Source organism: Microtus oregoni, unplaced genomic scaffold (genome assembly GCF_018167655.1).
Source record: "Microtus oregoni isolate MIOR12 unplaced genomic scaffold, Mior012 000081F_ref0000091, whole genome shotgun sequence".
Lineage (NCBI taxonomy): Eukaryota > Metazoa > Chordata > Mammalia > Rodentia > Cricetidae > Microtus > Microtus oregoni.
In genome coordinates this window covers 1033081-1054318 of record NW_024544541.1, presented here as the reverse complement: position 1 = coordinate 1054318, position 21238 = coordinate 1033081, and the positions used below count along the sequence as shown (strand labels likewise).

Below are 21238 nucleotides of genomic sequence, written 5' to 3'. Positions count from 1 at the left end.
AGGCTCTCGGCAGTCTTTCCTACATAATCCCCTTCTGTCCTTTAACACCTCTGGGCAGAGTGGTCAGACTCCTTTAGGGATATGCAGAAGGTGACTGAGTCCCACCTAGCTCCCAACCCCAATAAAAAGCACACACAGAAGTTTCAAGACCGAGTTCTCAGGGTTCAGGGGCTGCCCACAGTCCTCAGGGGCTGATTTATGATTTAGGTCATAAATCCCTTGTGGCTGGGGTGTCACTTATCAACAATAAGATAATGACAGCCGTCTCGCTGGCTTTATTTGACCAAAACTCCTGAATGTTATTATGGTAATAATACAACATAACATAAAGTCTTCCAATAAACATTTTATCAAACCACAAGCCACAGGGAAGAGGGACTGGGACGCAGACAGCCTTATTTTACCTTGTATTTCCGGAAGGCTGTCTGGACAAGCCTGGCAGCTTCGTAGAGTTCTCTCTGCTCATGGTCGGACAGCGTGAGCTGAGCAAGCTCATTCTCTACCTTCTCGCTGGTGGATGCGCTCAGGAATTCTGACCAGTCTGCTGCCGAGGGAAGGCTGGGTTTCTCAAAAGCCACTTCACTGACAGGGGAGCTTGCAGGGCTCAAGCTGGCATTAGAAGAAGGAGTTAGGGGCTCAGTGTACGCACTCCTGAAACAAAGGAAAGGACAAGACAGTTAACAGCTACTCGCACCGTCCATTACCTGCGAACTGATGAGACAGGACAGGATCTACCTGAAGCCACTCCGGCCAGTCAGATGCCTTCACTCTGTTTAACACACGCCAACACTTCGGCTGCACCTCAGTTACGTTCATACCGAGCCCCTATTATTAGTTCAGCACTGTGCTCAATACTAAGGCCAATAAGGACACTAGCCTGCCTCCAAGAGACTTCCCTTGAAGCAGGGTGTATCCCGGCATGGCGTTTTACAAACCTCCATGTGGGGAGCACATAATAGAGGAGAGAAGGCAGAGCCGCGGTTTGAAGAGGCGTGAGGCCACGTGCTCTCCTGGGAACGTCTCTTTACACCTGGCCTCCAGTTAAATCTCAGCAGAGAATCCCAGACCCCAAATCTTCCTAACCTGATGTGGGCAGCACTGGGCAGACGGTCAGCATCAGCTAGGTAACTGGCCAGCCAGCTCATTGTACTGCTAATGGTGGCGGGATCTGTTCTTTCCAGGGCTGAGGACTCCATGGGCACAAAGTTCTCCTGCTTGATTCGGTCTGGTGTAGCCTCAATAATGTGCTCGGCCAAGGTCATCATGTTCACCTGCAATCAGAGGCCACAGAACACAGAGCTCAGAAATCTTCAAACCCGTTTCACTGCCACCCTTACTTTGTAAAGGAGAATGGAGGCGGGGCAGGGAAGTGGGGGAGGACAGCCAGTTTATGCCTCAATCCAATGCATTCAAATAGCATTTAAAGTTAGTACGTGACTCACCCGGAGACCTGATTATCTCCTAATCATAGTTTGGCCTCACACCTTGGTCACATCTTAGAGAACTTCTGTCTTGGGCCCACTGTCTACTCTCACAGCATGAATCACTTATGGACCGACCTCATATTTTGAGAGGTGGGGGTGTTTCAGGTAAACCATCATTTTTTTTTTTGTTGTTTTGTTTTTGTTTTTCGAGGTAGGGTTTCTGTGTGGTTTTGGAGCCTGTCCTGGAACTAGCTCTTGTAGACCAGGCTGGTCTCGAACTCACAGAGATCCGCCTGCCTCTGCCTCCCGAGTGCTGGGATTAAAGGCATGCGCCACCACCGCCCGGCTTAAACCATCATTTTATGTGCCTGCATGTGTCTTCTACCATGTGGTCCTGGAGACCAAACTCAGGTCATCAGGCTTGAAGGCAAGCACCTTCACCTGCTGTGCTATTTTGTCATCCCTAAATATTCATTATTTTTAACTCTGTGTGTTTGTGTGCGTGTGCGCAGGTATGTCTGTGAGCATATGTGAGAACAGGCGCTCACAGTCCAGAAGAGGGTGTTGTATACCCTGGAGCTGGAGCTGTGAGGCACCCAGCACGGGTACAGGGAACCAAATTAAGGTTCTCTGCAAGATCTGTACTTATGACTGGAGATATGGTCTCATCTTTTCAAAATTCTTTACATACTTCTTAAAAATTAGAGTTAAAATGCAACAGTCTAGGTTCTCACCAGATATCCTGGCCTCCAGCAAGTGCATGTTCTAAAGGGGAGTTCACAAGGCCGGAAAGGCTGATCTCCTATCATGAAGGCAAAATTCTGGGACTGCAATCAGATGTGGGTGGGTGATTCAAGGGGACGTGGGAGCTGAGAAAGAAGCAAGGCTGACCTGAGACCTTTCTGATCAGCCGACAGCTATCTAAAGTTGGCTGAACTGATTTTACAATCAAAAAATCAGAACTCAAAAAACCCATTTTAAATGTTTGCTTAACGTAATTTTTCAAATTTACATCAATGAGCTACTGTCTATGACCGTCTCCAGAAAGCCTTAAGAGGAGAGAAGGATCCACCCTGAATGGATGGCGTTATCCCACAGGCAGGGGTCACAGGCTGAGTAAACACAGCGAGGAGCACCAGCACCCAGTCTTCTTCCTGACTACCCCTGCTGCCACGCCTCCCTACCATGATGGATATACGTTGAGACTGAACCAGAAATACCACCCCCCTTCCTTCATTCAGCTGGCTTCATTATGCCAAGCAGGAAAGTAATTAATACAGGTTCCAACAGGAATCGTCCACACCAAGGACTGGGCAGACTGTACCAGGCCGGGCAGAGCCAGCTGCCTGTTTGTGTAACTACAGCTTAGGCCACTGCAGCCCTGTGCATCCCTTCATTTTGTCCACGGCTACTTCTGTCCTCCTCCAGCAGATCAACAGCTACAAAGTGTCTGTGTGAACCACAAAGCCTAAAAAAGGTCACCAACTGTTTTTTGTCTAAAACATTATTTGACTAAGGCTGGGCACGGTGGGACACACATCTAGCCCCAGCTCCTTGGGAGGCAGAAAGGAGAGGATTGTAAGTTTGACGCCAGCCTGGGGAGCTTAATGAGACTAGGTCTTGAGATGAAATTTAAAAGGGGCTGAGGATTGTACTCAGGAGAGTGTTTGCCTAAACAACACTACGTGATTTAACTTGGCCGACATCCTCCTGGCTACACGGCTGTTGGTAAATCAGTGGTGGGGTCTCCTATCCACTAGTAGCAGGGTGCTAATAAGCAAGCATGTGTCCTTCACAGAAGCTCCCCCAGGGTGCAATGGTCAGCAATGACTCAGCAGTTACTTCCCTGCACCTTCCCACTCGAGCATCACTCCCTAGGCATGGGTGCCCTCAGGTCTTCCTTTAGCTTTGGGTTGCATCAACAAGAATCTGGAAACAGAGATGGCTATCCTGTGTTCTCTGGTTGCCCCTTTTGACTGCCTCTGTGATTCCGAATTGACAGACTCTATCTTAATCGCCTGATGATGCCTCATTTCGTCTACAGGTTCAGTGCCCTCAGGACCTGTGCTTCCTACATTCATTACAAGGGCATCCAGCTATGAGCCCTAGAGGTATTTCACTACACGCCATGTGAGCGTCAAGACACAGATGTCCTTCACAATGGCTGGATGACGGCCGTGCTAGTCAGTCAGTCACTCAGATAATCCAAATCCTGCCTGCAGGCTTCCTTGCTGGCTATTTTTAGGGCCTTGCCTCCATTACAACCAGTACTGAAAATGGTGAAGCTGTCCTCTTGGATGCAAGGAAGCAGGAGACTCATTGGAGGGTTGAGGCTGAGTTCTGAAAGGGTTGGTACCAGGCTTTGATGAGGACCTGTGGTCAGGTCCTAAGCACGGTGCCCGCGTCACAGAAGGAAAGCAGCCCAGGGTAAGCAGACACTCAACATTCCCCCAAATGAGACCAGATTGCAAACCCTTCCTGGGTGGAGGCAGGGGGACCAGGGATCTGGGGATGTACAATTACATGACTTTCAAAAGTGAACCGTAACGTTCACAGCCACAGTGAGGTTCTGGCTTCTGCAGGCTTACCTGATGAGTCTTACCTGAATATCGTCCATAGGCTGGGGGCACTCCTCACTCTCTGCACTATCCCGGTAGGCCCCCATCTCTGTATTCATCACCTCTCGGTTAGCCATCATCAGGACACTCATTGGTTCCCTCGGACGCACCTGTGAAGGCGCCGCGTCCTTTACTACACTGGTCCCCTTCGGATTTCCAGTCACCTGCACTGTAGACACACCAATGTAAAGATCTTTGGAACTCCACTTTACTACAGGCTGAGGTGCAGAGGCTTGGAATGCTGCCGACTCTGGAGCGGGAGGGGAGGCTTCCCGGCTGTAGTCCCTCACTCCTTCACTGGGGCTGATTGTTTCAGGGGAGGACTGCTTAGAACTAGGGCTTTGCTTCCTGATAATTGGCTGCTCCAGACTCAGTGCAGTGCAAAGCAGTTTCTCCTGCCTTGCCTGGAAGGACTCGGGGTTCAATTTATGCTTTTTGGGAGCTGGATAATCTTTGTGGCTCTCACTGCTGTAGTAATTAGAGGGTTCAGACCGAGGTCTTCTCAGATCTGAAAAGTACAGTAGAAAGGACAGTCAGGACAGGTGACGAAAGCAGGAACCCTAAAGAACCAACATGTTACGCCTGAGAGATAAGAAGTGCGAAGCTGGAGCGCAAGACACGTTCCTGAGCTGTCGCCATTCCCCAGCAGCACTGCCTGTACTTAGGTAATCCTCCAAGGGGTGTGCGTCCTGGACAGACAGACTTTCCATACTGGGAGGGGCACTAGCTATTTTAAAAGGAAAATCAGAAACACTATGTAACCCTCCCCTTGCCGCCAACCCTTAAAAGTATGTGGGTATTCTACGGACTCTTCTAAGGGAAGCCGCGGAAAGCCAATGGGGAAGCTGGCCAAGTTCTGAGATGAAACCCTTGTGAATTTGTACCTGGATTGGTGCTTGCAATGACGGTGACTCCTTTGGGTATTTCTGGAGAGCTCATGGCCTCCCGGTGCCACTGGGCCATCCAGCTGTCTGTGCTTGGCTCTTCGCTCGGGGCACAGTGGATCCTGGGGGTCTGCCCCAGCTGGGCCTGCTCGTCTCTTTGCAGATGCTCCAGACACTCTGCTAATTTCACATGGCCCCTCGACCTGGCAATTCCCAAAGGCAGCCTTCCCAGAGAGTCTGGGATGGAGATGGCACGGCGGTCCCATTTGTACAGCACCACTGCTGCTTCCAAGTGCCCTAGGGCACAAGCCCACATCTGAGAGTCGGGAAGACAGAACAAGGAACTCAGCAAGAGGCCAAAACCACACTTCATTTTGCTGTTGCTAGCAGCGATCTACAAGTCTTTCCGGCAGTCTCAGTGGGGCCATTACAGTCGCCTCTAACAAATGCCCGATTCCAGTGGGAAGGAACGCTGTGCATGTCTGACAGTCTACAGAGTTTAAAAATTTACTTTGCCAAATCAGTTTAGAATTTATCTTTGTATTTCTTTTTTCCCCCAGAAAGGGTCTCATATAGCCCAGGCTGGCCTTAATTCACTGTGCAGCCAAGAGTGGCCCTCATTGCTTCCTCCCCGAAAGCTGACGTTAGAGGCCTCCACCATTGTACCCTGTTTTGTATCTCATCACTGGGGTCAGAATCCCTTTGCCAGTCCAGAGATGGTCAAAGACTATAAACAAACCTCTTCCTCCCCCACCTCCCCCGAGACAGGGTTTCTCTGTGCAGCCCTGGATGTCCTAAAATCACTCTGTGAACCAGGCTGGCTACAAACCCAGAGATCTGCCTGCCTCTGCCTCCCAAACGCTGGGATTAAAGGTGTGCACCACCAAAGCCTGGCTAACAAGCCTATTCCTCACCAGAGGAGTACAGGAGAAGTGGTCCACATTCAGGGGGTCAACTTCCAGTTCCAAATCAATGCTGTCTGCATGCTTTGTGCTGTTGGGGATGGAGAACACGGAGGTTACCACAGGTTAACCCATGAGGAAAGGAAATACCGGAACAACACAAAACCCATGAAAATGAAACCAAACTGGGCACCTAACCTTCCTGATATGAAGAAATGGGACTCTGGACTTCAAAGGTAGTTTGGATTCCACTTGACAGAAGCCCAAGGGGAACAAAACGTCTGACATCTCGTATCTCACTCAGTTGTCTAGGGCACGAGACCACATGAACCTCTCAGGAACTGAACTGTTCTGGGAAAAAAGCCCTGGCTCACGGGCTGTCACATGCACCAGATGACTGAACTCCTTCGGGAAAGCCCAGGAAACTGAGAAGTGAGGACAGCTGAGTCCTTTGCACCCGCCCTTACCGCCATTTGATGAGGGTCTGGATCAGGGTGGCGTAGCCCTGGGCAGCAGCCAGGTGTAAGAGGGTCATTCCACGGAAAGTCTTCGAATGGATCAAATGCTTGGATTTGGCCCAGCAGGCTCGGCTCATCATCTTTTCACAGACAACAACCACACGACTCTCAAAGCAGCTCCCTAGGGTCCCGGTGCCTGAAGCACACTGTGTCATGAAAAAGTACACGTTACCCCCGAGGACACATCAGAGAGACGATGACAGTTAGCAGCCAACAGAGAACATAGTTAACTGTGAAAATAAATGTTAAGAAATAGAAGGGGCTGGCAAGATGGCTCTGAGGGTAAAGGCTCCTGCTGCCAAGCCTGGAAACCACATGATAAGTTGCCTTCTGGCCTAGGTATGTGCGCAAGGTTTCTCTGTAGCTTTGGTGCCTGTCCCGGAACTAGCTCTTGTAGACCAGGCTGGCCTCGAACTCACAGAGATCCGCCTGCCTCTGCCTCCCGAGTGCTGGGTTTAAAGGCATGTGCCACCACCACCCAGCCACACACACATTATTTTTAAGCTTCTGTGTGTGCGCGCGTGTGTGTATACATATATATGCATTATGAATGTGTGCCTGAGCACAGGTGTGTGCCTGAGGATGCTGGAAGAGGGTGTCGGGTTCCTTGGAACAGGAGTTACAGCCAGTGATGAGCCATCAGACGAGGGTGCTGGGAACTGAGATTGGGGCCTGCTGTAAGAGCAGTTTGAGGTCTGATCTGCTGAGCCATCTTGCCAGCCCCTAATATTTTTTTTATATAATAGACATGCCAATGGCTTCAACCGTGCACAAAGAACTTCAGGCTGAGGAAGGCCGAGAGTGGGAGAAGTGGTCTTCCCCAGGGAGGAGTGCACCAGCTGGTGAAACAGTCAGCCCTGAACACAGTTAACATGCTATAAACTGAGCAGGTTGTATTTGGGGATATACATATTTATGTATGTCTATACACATACACATATGTATGTAAACAACAATTAATGAAAAAAGAGGCCATGAATTTGAAAGAGAATAAGCAGGGGCATATGAAAGTGTAACAATGAATTTTACACACACACACATAAGTTCTACTTTACAGAAATGTTACATTTTTAAAAGAATTTTGTTTAAACTGAGATATAAAAGCAAAAATTATTATTGTTGTTGTTGTTGTTATTATTGTTAAAGACTAAGCACGAGGAAACAGCACTCTGAAGCTGAGGTGCCAGGGCTCTCTCACTAACGGTCAGTGACTGCGGCACACGATGTGTCTCAGGAGACAACCCTAGCCGCCCAGCAGGGGCAAACATCACAGGCAGTAACTTGTTTTCATCTGGGTCACACTGACAGCTGATTCGTGCTTCTCTGGAAACCTTTAGAAAAAAATGCTTGAAACTATCCAAAAACATTTTTTTTTATATGTTGGAGTGTTTGCCTGCACGCTCTGTGTATGTGCCAGGTGTCCAGAGTTTCAGCTGGCTAGCCTCCATGTGGGTGCTGGGAGCTAAAAGGTCCTGAGAGAGCAGCCCATGCTTTGACCAATGAGCCATCTCTCTAGCCCTCAATTTTTTTCGTCTTTAAGGGATACTTGGTAAAGCATGAGCTATATGAACCATAAGAGTTACTAATCATACGGGCCCACAGGAGATGAGTTCACCAACGCTGGCCACACGAAAGAGGGATGAAATCAAGGCTGGTAACCACCGCAGCCCGAGTCTCGGACAGCAGTCTTATGTTCGACACACCACACTCCCAGCCAAGTGGCACGTCCAGCCTAATTCTCATCTCTGGTGTCACCGGGAAAGCATTTACTTTTCTGGCAATAAATTCCATATAATCCAATTAGTACAAAAATAACATTGTTCCTCACCGCTCTTTATTTTTAAATATGGAAAACATGTTTCCAAAAATTAAAAAGGCAGCTGATGGATGCAATGCCATTCCTCAGCCAGAATTGTCAAAACATCCCAAAGATGGCGGGGCCATCCCAATAAGCAGCAGGCTGGCCTTGACCCAGGCAGACACCAGACAGACAACTTTAAGAGACATGGAGATCATCAACCAGTGAATGAATGGGGAGCGTTTCCCATCAAACGCAAACAGCCCTGTCTCTGCCATCATGTAGCAGATACTATCATCTACAAATCAACCGCATAACCCATAGTAGCTGTACTTGACACTGTATCAGGTCAACGAGGGCCATTGCCATGTGGCTGAGCCTGAAATATGGTAGACTGTCCCCTTTACACAGTGTTTGTGTCTGAAAAGGATTTCATGGGAACTTCTTATTTGGTCCTCAGATCAATTAAACAAGGATTACTTGGTTTACAAAACTTAGCAGTGTCAGGTGGAGACAAAAGCCCTATTTGCAGGGGGTGCATGCCTTTACTCGGGAGGTAGAGGCAGGAAGATCCCGTGATTCTATCCCAGCCTTAACAACACATGTGGTCTCTGTCACCAACTTCTGAAAATGGGAAAGTCAGAGAAAATCTGAGATTAGTGTGGGCAGACACTATGTTTTTGCTTTCATCTATTATTAATATTAAAAACACTGGTACTAGAGAGATGGCTCAGCAGGTAAGAGCACTGGCTGCTCTTGCAGAGGACCCAGTTCAATAACCAGAACCCACATGATGGCTCACAACCATCTGTAGGTCCAGCTCCATAGGGATCTGATGCCCCCATCTGGTCTATTTGGGTACTGCATGCATATGGTGCACATACATACAGGCACACCTACATATACAGGCACACAGATACAGGCACAACATTCATGAACATAAAAATAAAATATTGCTAGTGTTTCATATTTTCAAGGTTTCCAAACAAACAAACAAAATGTACTTTAAAAGAGGAAATTCTGAGCCGGGCGGTGGTGGCGCACGCCTTTAATCCCAGCACTCGGGAGGCAGAGGCAGGCGGATCTCTGTGAGTTCGAGACCAGCCTGGTCTACAAGAGCTAGTTCCAGGACAGGCTCCAAAACCACAGAGAAACCCTGTCTCGAAAAACCAAAAAAAAAAAAAAAAAGAAAAGAGGAAATTCTGCTGGGCATGGTGGTGATGTACACCTTTTCCCCGGCACTTCAGAGGCAGAGGAAGCAAATCTCTATGAATTTGAGGCCACCATGGTCTACATAGTGAGTTCCAGGCCAGTCAGGCTACATGGTGAGACCCTGTCTCAAAACAGAAGGAGACGTATGGGAGAAGAGAGAGAGAGAATTCTGAAAGGAAGCCACCCTTTACATGAAGAGCAAGAAGGGGTTCCTGCAGCTTTCAGGAAAGGACTCGGTAGTGAAGACAAGAAATACCACCTGGTCCTCAATCTCAATCTCAGGGAGTCTGAAGAAATAGTTTATTCTCAAACTTTCTTAAAATAAAGCTCCTAGATGGAATGTTTTAAAGCAAAATGTGGTCACCGCCCTGCACTTGGTCATGTGACACACTTGTGCAGCGTATGAAAACAGTACATGTGGCTGCTGGATGGGACAGCTCATAGACAGGGGGGCTTGCATCAGGTCTGTCAGGCTGAGTTCAGTCCCTGGAACCAAGGTATGAGGAGAAAACTGACTCCCCAAAGTTATCCTCGACATCACATGACTGTCATGTATACTGAAGAAAATAAAATTTAAAAACAAAAGGGGAACAGGTGAATCACTGGTGAGTTCAAGGCCAGCTACGACTGTTACACAGGGAAACCCTATCTCAAAAAACCAAAACCAAAACCAAACCGAAACAAAACAAAAGGGGATGCACATGTGAAGGATGAGAAGACAGTGTAACGGGAGGCTGTTCCTCACTGAACAACATTCCACGAACCATTTTCTGAGTTCACCTTCCGGGGGCTCAAAAAGGCCTAAGACCAGCTGAATTAAGTTATGTTCTGTATTTCCTAAGACAGGGTTAAGACACAGAGTATGAAAAAGAAAGACTGGTTGGATCCAGAGTTTCAGCAGACATGCATCGAGCCCTGGCTGCTCCTTCCAGCTACCAGGGAACACAGTGAGATCTGAGACCAAGGACAGCTGACAACCCGGGTGGTAAGTCTCTGCACCGAGGTGTCCTCGACACCACACAACCCGATCAAGGCAGCAAGAACCAAGTCCCCGGCAATCCTCTCCCAGTCTCCGAATGACAGCAGGAGCAACAGGGAGGTCACTGGGACCAGGTGTCTCGCACAAGCACACGAGTGAAGCACTAAAGCAAACAGAAACTGCCAACGGCAGGGCCTACCTGGGCCTGGCCCCCTCCGGTACCACTTCCGCTGCCACCTCCATTGCCGCCTCCGCTGCTTGTCTGCTTGTGCTGCTGGGAGCCCGTCATCTCGGCCATCCTCCTCTCCATCTGCTCCAGCCGCTCCAGGATGGACATCCTGAACTGGTTATCTAGGGCAGAGCAGGAGGACTGAGGCTACACTCTAGATGAAAGACATTTGACCTGTGGCCTACGCCAGCTTGGGAGTCTGGCGTCCAAAAGGCTGTCAGTAACTCTGCCAAATGAGGGACTACAGCAGCTCAGCTTCCCCAGCACACACGCAGCCTGTGCTGCACACCAGGATGCAGTGTTTACAGCAGCCCCAGTCCCCAGAGGAAGGGCCAGAAAAATCCCTCTGTGTCAAAAATCTTGCTTTGGGGTTCTTGCTTCTATTTCTTTGTGGAATTCCCCATAGAAACCTCGAGGAGATCTGACAGACGCCCCCTCCCCACCCAGGGCAGACACAGGAAGTGGGTATGGTGAGCTAGTAAGGAAGGAGGCAGGATGGGTATATTATACAAGGTAAGCACTCAGACAAGTTTAACAGTCTCACTCCTACCTAGGAAAAGGAACAGGCCAACACTGTGGGAGCTGGGACTGGAATTGAGAAAGCGTGATTCTTTACTGCTGAGTGAAGACCAGACAGCACGTCTGCACCCCAGCTGTGTGCACGCAAGCGCACACGCAGGGAGAGTCAGGATACGTCACAGGAATAAGAGGAGTCCAAACCATGTTAAAGTCATCAGTGCCTATATTAATGCCACGGATTGTCATAAATATGGTGCCAGGGGCTCATCAGTGGGGAGGGCAGAAAGGGCTTCTTTCTGCAGGAGCCCAATTATAATGTGCAGAACAGGCAGCTAATGGATGCGACCAGGAACAGCGGGTGGGCACAGAACCGAGGTAGGAAAGGCAGCCCTTAAGTCTGGTGGGTGTGAGAAGGAAAACCAGATACACCAGCCAGGGATGAAGGGGTGAAAGTGTGTAAGGGAGTAAATACAAAGACCCGAGACAAGACACAGAGGGTCAGCTGGAGAGGTGGGCACAGCTAGGACACACTACCCACCTGCCATACCTCCGAGTCTCAGCTCCTCGGTGGGAAGAGAGTTACTGTGGGAATCACACTGGTTCACACATGTCCATGCTCAGAACATATTATGCCCCAAATGAGTGTGCTCACCATCAGCTTCTAACGATGAACTATGGTCTTCAGGACCTGGCTGAAGACAGTTACAGCATGCTTCTCCCCAGAGTGCGAAAGACACAGCTCTGGTCAGAACACGGTATCTGAGTGACAAGCCTGGAAAGGGTAGATCTGCCAGTGCTCCCCGCTACCCCACTGGTGAGTGGGGCAGTGCTCCCTGCTACCCCACCAGTGTTGCCTAGACTACTGAGCAGGGCAGCTCACATACAAGAAGGGAAGAAAGGCAGAGGCAAGAGACCCAGGACAGCACCACTCAAGCCTGCCCTGGCTCTGCACCAACAGTCAGGCAGACACTGTTGCTTCACTTTACAGACAGGGACACACAGGGGCGACTCCTCTCTGGCCTCTCAGAGGCCCCAGGAAGGAACCATTACCGAAAGACAGAAGCACAGGTTTGAAGTGCCCTGAAAAACCGACTTCTTCCCTGGAAATTTTAAATGCCAACTTGTCATCAAATTCCTTTTACTTTACTAAACCAAAACCCTTCTATAAGTCCCAATGTTGCCTCCACGAATACCATTAACAGAAACAAGCACTGCTCACTCGGGTGAGTGGGAGACCATCCACCTCTGCTCCAGTTTCACACGCACAGGTGAATACGGCCATCTTGGAAGATTTCAACCAAGTGTCATGCAGGGAAGCCTCAGAATGAAGGCGGGGGATGGGATGACCAGAGGGGCCTGGAGTGACCACACACCTCTTTCTGGGAACCTAAATGCTGCAGGAAACAGGTCCCTCCATCAGAAGCCAGCTAGAGACAGAACTCTGCCCTACAGGGGTTCCTGCAGCCTGACCTCCATTCCTCCCTGGGCCTGTACTAGGCTAACTCAGCCTACGAAATGACGTAGCTTGATTCTAAACCTCCACAGCTCCGGCAGCTTCTTTGTAATCCTGCACTTTTCCCAGGCACCATGAACCCGGCAGCCAAGAAGAACACCCCCTCATGAGACAAAGTCACACAGGTGCTGAATGTCCCGAGACCTGGTCACACCCACCCATTCCCTGTGGGACAGAGCTGGAGTGTGCTGTGCTAAGGGTGGTCACCTGCTCATCCCTCCTACCAGGCCCAGACATGACTCCTGGCAAACACTACAACTCGCACACTGGCTTCTGATCTCTAGGAACAGGGCTGCCCTGTTGCTATGCACTGAGTGCTTCCATGTATTTGGCTTCTCCAAGGAGCACTGCAGGATGATGCCCAGCCTCTGAATCACGAGGCAAGTAAACGCCTCTTTATAAATCAGCCAGTCTCGAACAGAGCCGCCTCTGTATCTTTGAAAGATGGGAAATATTCTTTAATGATGGTGGAGGAGACGGCTCAGTCCATTAAGCGCTTGCCATGCAAGCACGTGTGTGAACTTGTGATTTCCAGTAAAGTAAGCATGTCAGGCTGGAGCGGATGTGATATCCCACCTGTCTATAATCCCAGCGCTCGGGAGGTAGGGATGGGATCCCTGGGGCAACCTGGACTAGCTGGATCCACCACGCTCCTAGTCTGAGCGTGAGAGGATAATGAACGTACACTATTGCTGAGCCCTTGAACGTACACACATACAGCAAAACAGAAAGCCCAGGCCTGGTGGCTGCCCTAGAATAAGAGGGTAAGGCAAGAGAATCAGGAGTTCAAAGCAAGTCTGGGTAACTTACTGACACACTGTTTCAAATTTTAAAATGCCTGAGGGCTGGGCATAGTGGCTCATGCCTTTAATCCTAGAACTCAGGAGGCTGAGTCAAGCAGATCTCTGTGAGTTTGAGGCCAGCCTGGTCTACATAGCAAGCTCCAGGCCAGCCAGGCCTACACAGTAAGACCCCGTTGAGAGAAAAAGGCAAACACCACAATGCTTGGGCTGTACACAGTGATACGGTGCTTGCCTCATCAGCCGCTACACCCAATCATTCACTCTGCACATGCACGGGCTCCTTGCTGTCATTTCCTAACACAGCGCAACCACTGAGACAGTGTTTACCTTGTATTACACATGGTAAACAACCATGACATGATCAAATGCACAGAAGATGAGCAGAGGCTCTATGCAAACACGTCATGCAAGAGACCTGAGCGTTCTTGGAGCCTGGTATCTTCGCGATGTCCTGAAACCAGTACACCATGGGGACCCAGGAGGCACTAAACTTCACTATCGCCATAGAAAATGGGCTCTGACACCGGCGCTTCTCACTTTAGGAGAGCCTGAGAGACTGCGCGGCTCTATTCCTAGAGCTTCTGACCCCGCAGGTCTGGGTGAGGCCCAGCACCTGCATTTCTAACAAGCTCTCAGGGGATGCCGCGTTTCAAGGAGCCTGGCTCAGGCCCTGGCTTGTTTCTACTGTGAAAGAACACCCCTCTCTCTTCCACCCAGTGCCTGGATGACCATCTGACAGAGCAGATTCCTCCCCAGCACTGCCTTGGGTAAACTCTGCTTGGCCCCATCCACTGCAGCTCTATTGACGAGAATTGGGACACACACTTTCCCCCAAGCGCAGAGCCAACTCAGATCTGCCAGTGCTTGAAAACGTTAAGACCCCGTCCCCCATCCCACCCCCATACTGCTCGCCGCACCTAGCCAAGCACTAACCACGTTCCGTTTTCTTCCAGTTTCTATTCACAGTGGGACGTACTCCCTGGTGTTTGTCTCTGCCCTTGCAAGGCTCTCAACTGGTCTATTTACCTGCACGGCTTCAGGAAGGAAAAGGTACTTTAGCCATCGTCAGGCTCCTCCCCACAGAACAAGCGCACACATGGACCTGCATCCCAGCTCTGAGGTAAATAATCCTGGCTCCTCATTCACCCAAGCTCTCATGAGGACTATCTTTTACCTTAACCCACTTTTTGTAGAGATGGCATTCTTCAATCGTGCAGCGGAAACACAGTAGAAGGAACACGGGAGAGATCAGAGCTCTTGGTTGGACCCAGTTACAATGTGACCCACCTGATACCTCGTTTCTCTCATCTGTAAAGTAGGTGCACCAAGGTCTATCTTATTTGGATTAATTAAACTAACATGTGAGGTCTAAGTGAGGAGACTTCTAAGTGTGAGCTACCGTCACGCTGGCGTCTGCTATGGGGCCTTTAAATATATATACATATATGTGTATATACATAAATTTTAAACGCATTTTATTTATATACACGTGGCTAATACTAACATATCATTTAACCCCTTGTTAAATGAAGAAACTAACATCATATGGCCCTACTATTAACCACAGACCTGAATCTGATTGCAGTTCATCGCCCGCTAATGGGTCTTCTCTATTTCAGGACTTAGCCCAGGACGTGCAACACTCAGGTCTAAGGCTCCTTGGACTTGTGGCTGTCACTAGCTCTTACTCTTGACTTCCGTAAGTTTGAAGAACACTAACTGGATATCCTGCAGATGGTTCTCCCTTTTAGGGTTATCTGCTGACTGGACAGGGACTGTGGGGCTTTAGGGGACACAAGAGGTAGACTGTCCTCCTTCCATGACATCGGCAGGTCTGAGGTGCATGGATGGTGTGACCCTGGGCTGTATGGTTTGGGGAGGGGACTGCTGGACTTGTTGGTAAAGTTGGGATTGTTCTCACACAGTCTTTGGAAGCAAGGAACTAACTTCTATGATCAAAGGGAAGGGCACTGAGTCCCACGTCTTAGGAAAGGGTGTCACATGCCATCTGGAGTTCTCCAGTGAGGAAGGAAGCCTTGTCTGTCAGTCACTGTGTGTACTTATTTCCCCCCTGGTCACACTCAACACTATATTACTGACTTCTTGCTCAGTGTCCCTGCTTTAGCCACAAGCTCTTCCAGGCAGGACCCCACGTCTCTCTGTCATGCCACCACCATTTTCCTCTTTTGAACACACCCTCAACCTCCAGGGACGTGCCATGGGAGCTCTGGGTTTGCCTGTATTTCTCCTGCCCAGTCTTAGAAGAAACAATCCCTGTGAGGTGTGGGGTGTGCTTCCCTTCACTGGAGAATAGTATTTAGGGACCAAGACTTGGGTGCGCTGTGAGCTCACTGCTCTGCTTCAAGGCTGTCAGTGGACAGAGCTAGTGGACACGGGTATATATAGACATATGCATCTACAGTAACCCATCCGCTCAGATGTTAAACTGGAGTCTACACTGACAGCTGAGAACAGTGTTACAATGTTCATTCTTATCCCCTGGGGCCTCTGAAACACAGGCAAAGAAAAGATAAAAAGAGAAGGTGTTACCTAGACATAGTAAGGCAAGAGAGACATGCTGCAGATTCTGTCCAGTGATGGGTCAGACTGCAAAGGGGGGGGGGGAGGGAGAGAGGGAAGGAGGGAGGTCCCCACAGGTATGCAGGGCAGGGACAGTAGCATGCCCAACCATTCTTACTCCAATTCTTACAGTTTCCAACAATATTAGAAAATATAAGTACAAAGAAAACTACACTCGTAACCACGGACAGCTCTGATGGGTACAAAGATCAGAAAGAAAGAAAATATGGCATAACTAGTCTATGCCCAAGAACATAGAATGGCTTGTTGGTGTGGTGGTGCATACCTTTGAACTCGGGCAGAGGCAGGCAGACCTGTGAGTTCAAATCCAGCCAGGTCTACATAGTAAGACACTGTCTCAAAAAGCACAAAACAACAAACAAGAATAGCTACTTGGGGCTTGATTTACCTGACTAGCCTTTCCCATTATGGAACGAACCATGGAGTCAAACAGGACATCGCTATTGCTCTGATAGGGACCCGTTTTAAAACAGTCCAAGTTGACAGCTGACTAGATCTTTAAAGTTCCCAAGCCCTCCCTGAGCCTGCTACATCTCCTGCTTGCTCCTGATTTGTACATCCCATTTTAAGTTTTAGGGCCCAGTGATTTCCATGGCTGTGCTGGATGGTTTCTGACCTGGGAGCAAACAATTTAAAACACTGGGGCAGGGGCCTGAAGAGAGGGTGCAGCAGTTAAGAGCACTAGCTATTCTTCCAGAGGACATGGGTTTCCATTTCCAGCACCCACAAGGTGGCTCGCAACACCTCTGGCCTCAGTGGGACCAGGCACAGAAACGATGCACAGACACACATGCAGACAGAACACCCATATCCCGAAAATAAAGTGGGTTTTTTTTTTTTAATTAGGAGGCTGAGAAATGGCTGAGCAGTTAAGAGCACTTACTGCTCTTGCAGAGGATCCACGTTAGGTTCCCAGCACCAATATGACCACTCATAACCATTAGTAACTCCAGTTCCAGAGGATATGGCAGTCACAAGTACTGCATGCAAGGGATGCACTTCCATGCAGACAAAACACACATATGAAATAAATCCAAAAACATTTTAAAATTTTTTGTTATATTTTTGTTATATGTCTTTGGACATATAACACAAAGCTAAGCTCTTTTTTGTATCGTGGCATGCTCTTTAGCAACCAGTTCAGGTCACATTTCTGTGTTGTTTCTTGTTTTCTAACATACCAGGAACTTTCCATGCCTCTGGGCTGATGCCGCCCTTTTCCCACATCCACCCGTGAACCTCTGATTCTTTGTAAGCCCGTGCGGCTGGTGCACTAACGACAGCTACTGAGCTGCAGAAACCAGGCACCCCACGTGTAAGCTCCATCTTCCCAATGACTACAGGGTTCCACTCTTGACAGGAGAAAGCTGAGGCTTAGGAAGGAGATTCCTTACCCAAGGTCAGGCTGTTTTTAAGCATCAGGGCAGAGATCTGAACACAGGTTGGAATCCCAAGTGTTCTTTCCACTGCGCCCAGTTCCCGTTCCCTCTATTGCCCTCTTGTCCTAAGAGAACTCAGCAGACAAATGTGCACTTGTTTTCCTGTATGTCATTCCACTACTGGCAAGACTTGTGCATGGCTTTTGGGAAGCAGGGATCTGGCATCACAGTGGATGAGTGCTCAGGGGAAAGAGTATTGTTTTCTAATTTAAGCACCTGGGAGCCAGGCTATTGATGAGGTCATTTACGGACTGGCCAAGGACTCTGTGAATTTCATTTCACTGTCTCGGTGGATCTAGGCGCCAATCAGCAGTTCCTATTGTCTGCTTCGGTGGAGAGGGATTGGCTGAGATGGTCAAAGCGCAATGGAGCTGAATTGGTGGGTGGATGGTTTAAAAAACAGTGTTTACCTGGCGGCTCTCCACCCCCTTTGTTCTCAGTTCAGGTAAAGAAATGATGTCACTACATGGTGTTGGCGGAGAAGCCTGGCAGCAAAACATGACCATCTGACGTCCTCAGACACAAGCTGGAACTTCCCAGCAGAGCAATGTCACTTTTCTGCAGCCGCTGGCGCTGCACACTAAAAATATCACTGACCCCTAACTGTTAGATGCTCCCTTTTCTCTTGGGAAGTGGGCTATGTGAATGACCAGCCACAGAGCATACCTTCATGATTAGGCAGAGCTGTAATCAGTTACCAAAGCATTAAACAGGTCCGGCGGGTTAAGCTGCTATGTAAACATGAAATTTTAATTATGTGAAACCAAAGAAACCTTCTCTAGAAGAACCTCGGACGTGTGCTTGGGCACGGGCGCCTGCAACTCGGCTAATGCGCAATGCACGAAGAGACGCAGTGTGGGCACTGAGTCACTTCAGTCTTGTTGCCAGAGCAGAAGAAAGTTTGCCTTGGCAGGTAAATGAATGAAGGAGCATCATCAAATACCACCTGCTATTTTAAAACACGTTATTTGTGTCTCAAGTGCACATGTGCCTCCTGTTGCTATTTGGACAGGGAATGAGAAGCCGTCTCTCGTTCCATTTACAGCCCTTGGCTTCGGTGACAGCAAGAGCTGACAAAGCAGGAGGCATGGCTCGAACTATTTCTGTAAAGAACTGTAATTGCTGCTTAGGAAGTCTCCTGAATGTTTCAGGAAGCTTGGAAAGATGGGAAAATTGAAGTCACTTCATTCCTTCCCAGAATAAACGGGACCACTGGAGTCCATTAAGCTGCTTCTCCCTGGCAAGCCGTGTAAGATGTCTGAGTGCAGAGGGAAGGGTAAGGGCCAGTCCGAGATAAGGCACACGCTGTACCACTCCGATTTTCCAAAGCAACTGCTAAATTTAGCCTTAGGAAAAAAACTGCCATACTCCACTTTTTAAAAACCCTCCAACTCTGCAGACTAAAATGCTAGAATGGGAGCTTAGGGGGCTTCCTCCAGCTTGTCCATTTGCAGCGGTTTGGGACTCAGTTTCTCCGCGTCTTTGTTCCACACAATTCTGAGTGAGAGTCTTAGGAATGCCCAGAACTCTTCTGGGAGACTGCTGAACAAAAACGACTGCTGGTAGCACTAAGGAGCAAAGCAAACTTAACGACTGTCTTGTGCTTGCAGTTGTCCACTATGAGAGCCAGAGGTGCAAGGGAAAACCCCGGGGTTCTGTGAGATGTCCGAGGAGCTCAGCCATTGCTGCAAGAGCATTACGCAGGAGAGAGCCCCAAGTTACTGCAGGAACTGACCTTGCTATCAATGAAGGACAATCCACCTGGATTTCAAGGCAGCAAAACAGCAGCTTGTTAAAATCGAAGAGAACAGGATTCCAACCAAAGACCAGAGGGTCAGTGCCCACTTTCATAGAGTCCCCCTTTACATGTGCTAACTTTTTAGAAGGCAACCAAATCGGAGAGCAGCCTCCTCAACAATCCAAGCGCACTGAGAAAATACAATACACAATGAAACCCATCGTTCTGGACAATGAATGTAGGCTAATAAAAAAATATAAACAGGAAAGGAGTCACCAGACAGACACGGGGGAAGCCTGAGAAGGTTCTTCAAAGACAAGTGCTAGCCTTAGGCTCGGGGGACAGACAGGAAGACACACGGGTGGCAGGAAAGCTAACTGGCTTGTAGGAAGAAAATTCAGAGCAAAGCCCCTAATGCCTAAGGACTGAAAAGGGACAAGGAACGAAACAGGCAGAACCACCAGGAGTGAACACCGTAATCAAGTGAAGGCAAGTTAGCTGTTCCGTCGTTATAGGTGTCACCAAAAGCCACTTGAAATTCTTTGGGAGTCCCCAAGAAGCTGCCAGTATGTTCAGCTCGACTACAGGCTTGCAGCATACAGGGCACATAACAGAAATATGCACAAAGCTGAGTGTGGTGGCGCACACCTTAATCCCAGCACTTGGGAGGCAGAGCAGGTGGATCTCTGTGAGTTCAAGGCCAGCCTGGTCTACAGAGTTCCAACACAGCCAAGGCTATGTAGAAACACCGTCTCAGAAAGTCCAAAATTAAAAATAGAAAAAGAAAAGAAACATGCACTGAGAAATAACAGCAAATTTCACCCATCTGAAAGGTAAGATGTGAACCTCAGTAACGAGCTATTGAAATTTCTAAGACGGTTTGTTTTTTTCTAACCAAGTCACTAAAAGTCAGTTCTTGCTTTGTTTACCAATTGTTTAGGTTTGGCTTTGTTCTCTGAGACAGGGTAACTTGCAGCTCAAACTCACTATGTAGCCAAGACCGACTGTCAACTCCTGACCCTTTTCCTCCACCTCCAATTGCTGAGGTTACAGGCATGTGCCACCACACACACCCGCCACTTCCTGCCCTTCATTTGGCATGACCATCTTTTATCTATCCTATCAAAGATATATCAAGGACCAGGCCTCTGAAACAAACAAAACACCTCATTATATGACACCATGTAGTGACTTCTACTGGGACCACTTTCCCCATAAAAGCAGTGCTCTGCAAGGTTGGGAAGGAGGAGAGAGGAAGCAGAGGGGGAAAACTCAATGCAGAAGAAAGGATATTTTAGGGCCCTTGGGGAAGACCAGGCGGATAAACCTGGTCTACCAGCTTCCAGCTAGGACGTCCATCCACAGGGACTCTCAGCATCCAGTTAGGACGTCCATCCACAGGGATGCTCTTAGTCCCAAATTCCTGCTGGTTTCCAGTATCCGAGAAACCGTGCAGTCTACACACTGGATGGAAGAATTCCCTCGCTGATTCCTGACTCGCTCACTCTCCATGTGTTGTCAGACGCCTGTGGTTGGCAAGGCTTGGCTCCCAGGCTGATGGGGACATCACCTGCACAGACACACCCTGTAGACTTGCTAAATTGTGAGGATGTTAAAGTCCCAGATGATTCAAAAGATTTTTATTCTATTTTGGTTTTTCGAGACAGGGTTTCTCTGTAGCTTTGGAACCCGTCCTGCAACTAGCTCTTGTAGACCAGGCTGGCCTCCAGCTCACAGAGATCCACCTGCCTCTGCCCCCCAAGTTCTGGGATTAACGGAGTGTGCCACTATTGTTTGGCTTATTTATTTTTGAGACAGTGTCTCACTATGTAGCTGTGCTGGCCTGAAGCTCCCTACATAGACTGGACAGGCCTTGAACTCACAGAGATTCCTACCTCTGCCTCACAAGCGCTGGGATTAAAGGTGTACACCACCACACCCGGCCTAACATTTTATTTTTTAAAACAGGGAGTTCTACGATGGCATACTTCTACCTTACAACTTGAACATTTAATAACCATATTTTTCACAATGCTATAAACTCTGAAATATAGGCAAAGT

General features: G+C 48.8%; 1 protein-coding gene across 12 annotated transcripts in view; it reads right to left on the bottom strand.

Moving 5' to 3' along the window:
- The window catches only part of LOC121441719 (calmodulin-binding transcription activator 1-like), an 840008-nt gene that overhangs the window by 18643 nt on the left and 800127 nt on the right, over positions 1 to 21238 (bottom strand). For 7 of the 12 annotated variants that reach the window (XM_041642950.1, XM_041642948.1, XM_041642949.1 and 4 more), the window contains 7 exons: positions 10535 to 10686; positions 6296 to 6492; positions 5841 to 5919; positions 4927 to 5242; positions 4027 to 4550; positions 1084 to 1271; positions 405 to 651 (listed from right to left, as the gene is read on the bottom strand). In XM_041642950.1, coding sequence (XP_041498884.1) covers positions 405 to 651; positions 1084 to 1271; positions 4027 to 4550; positions 4927 to 5242; positions 5841 to 5919; positions 6296 to 6492; positions 10535 to 10686 — 1703 coding nt within the window. Of the gene's footprint in view, positions 1 to 404; positions 652 to 1083; positions 1272 to 4026; positions 4551 to 4926; positions 5243 to 5840; positions 5920 to 6295; positions 6493 to 10534; positions 10687 to 11621; positions 11646 to 11735; positions 11810 to 21238 lie in introns of those variants that run through there. The other 5 variants (XM_041642955.1, XM_041642956.1, XM_041642954.1 and 2 more) reach the window with 2 other exon arrangements.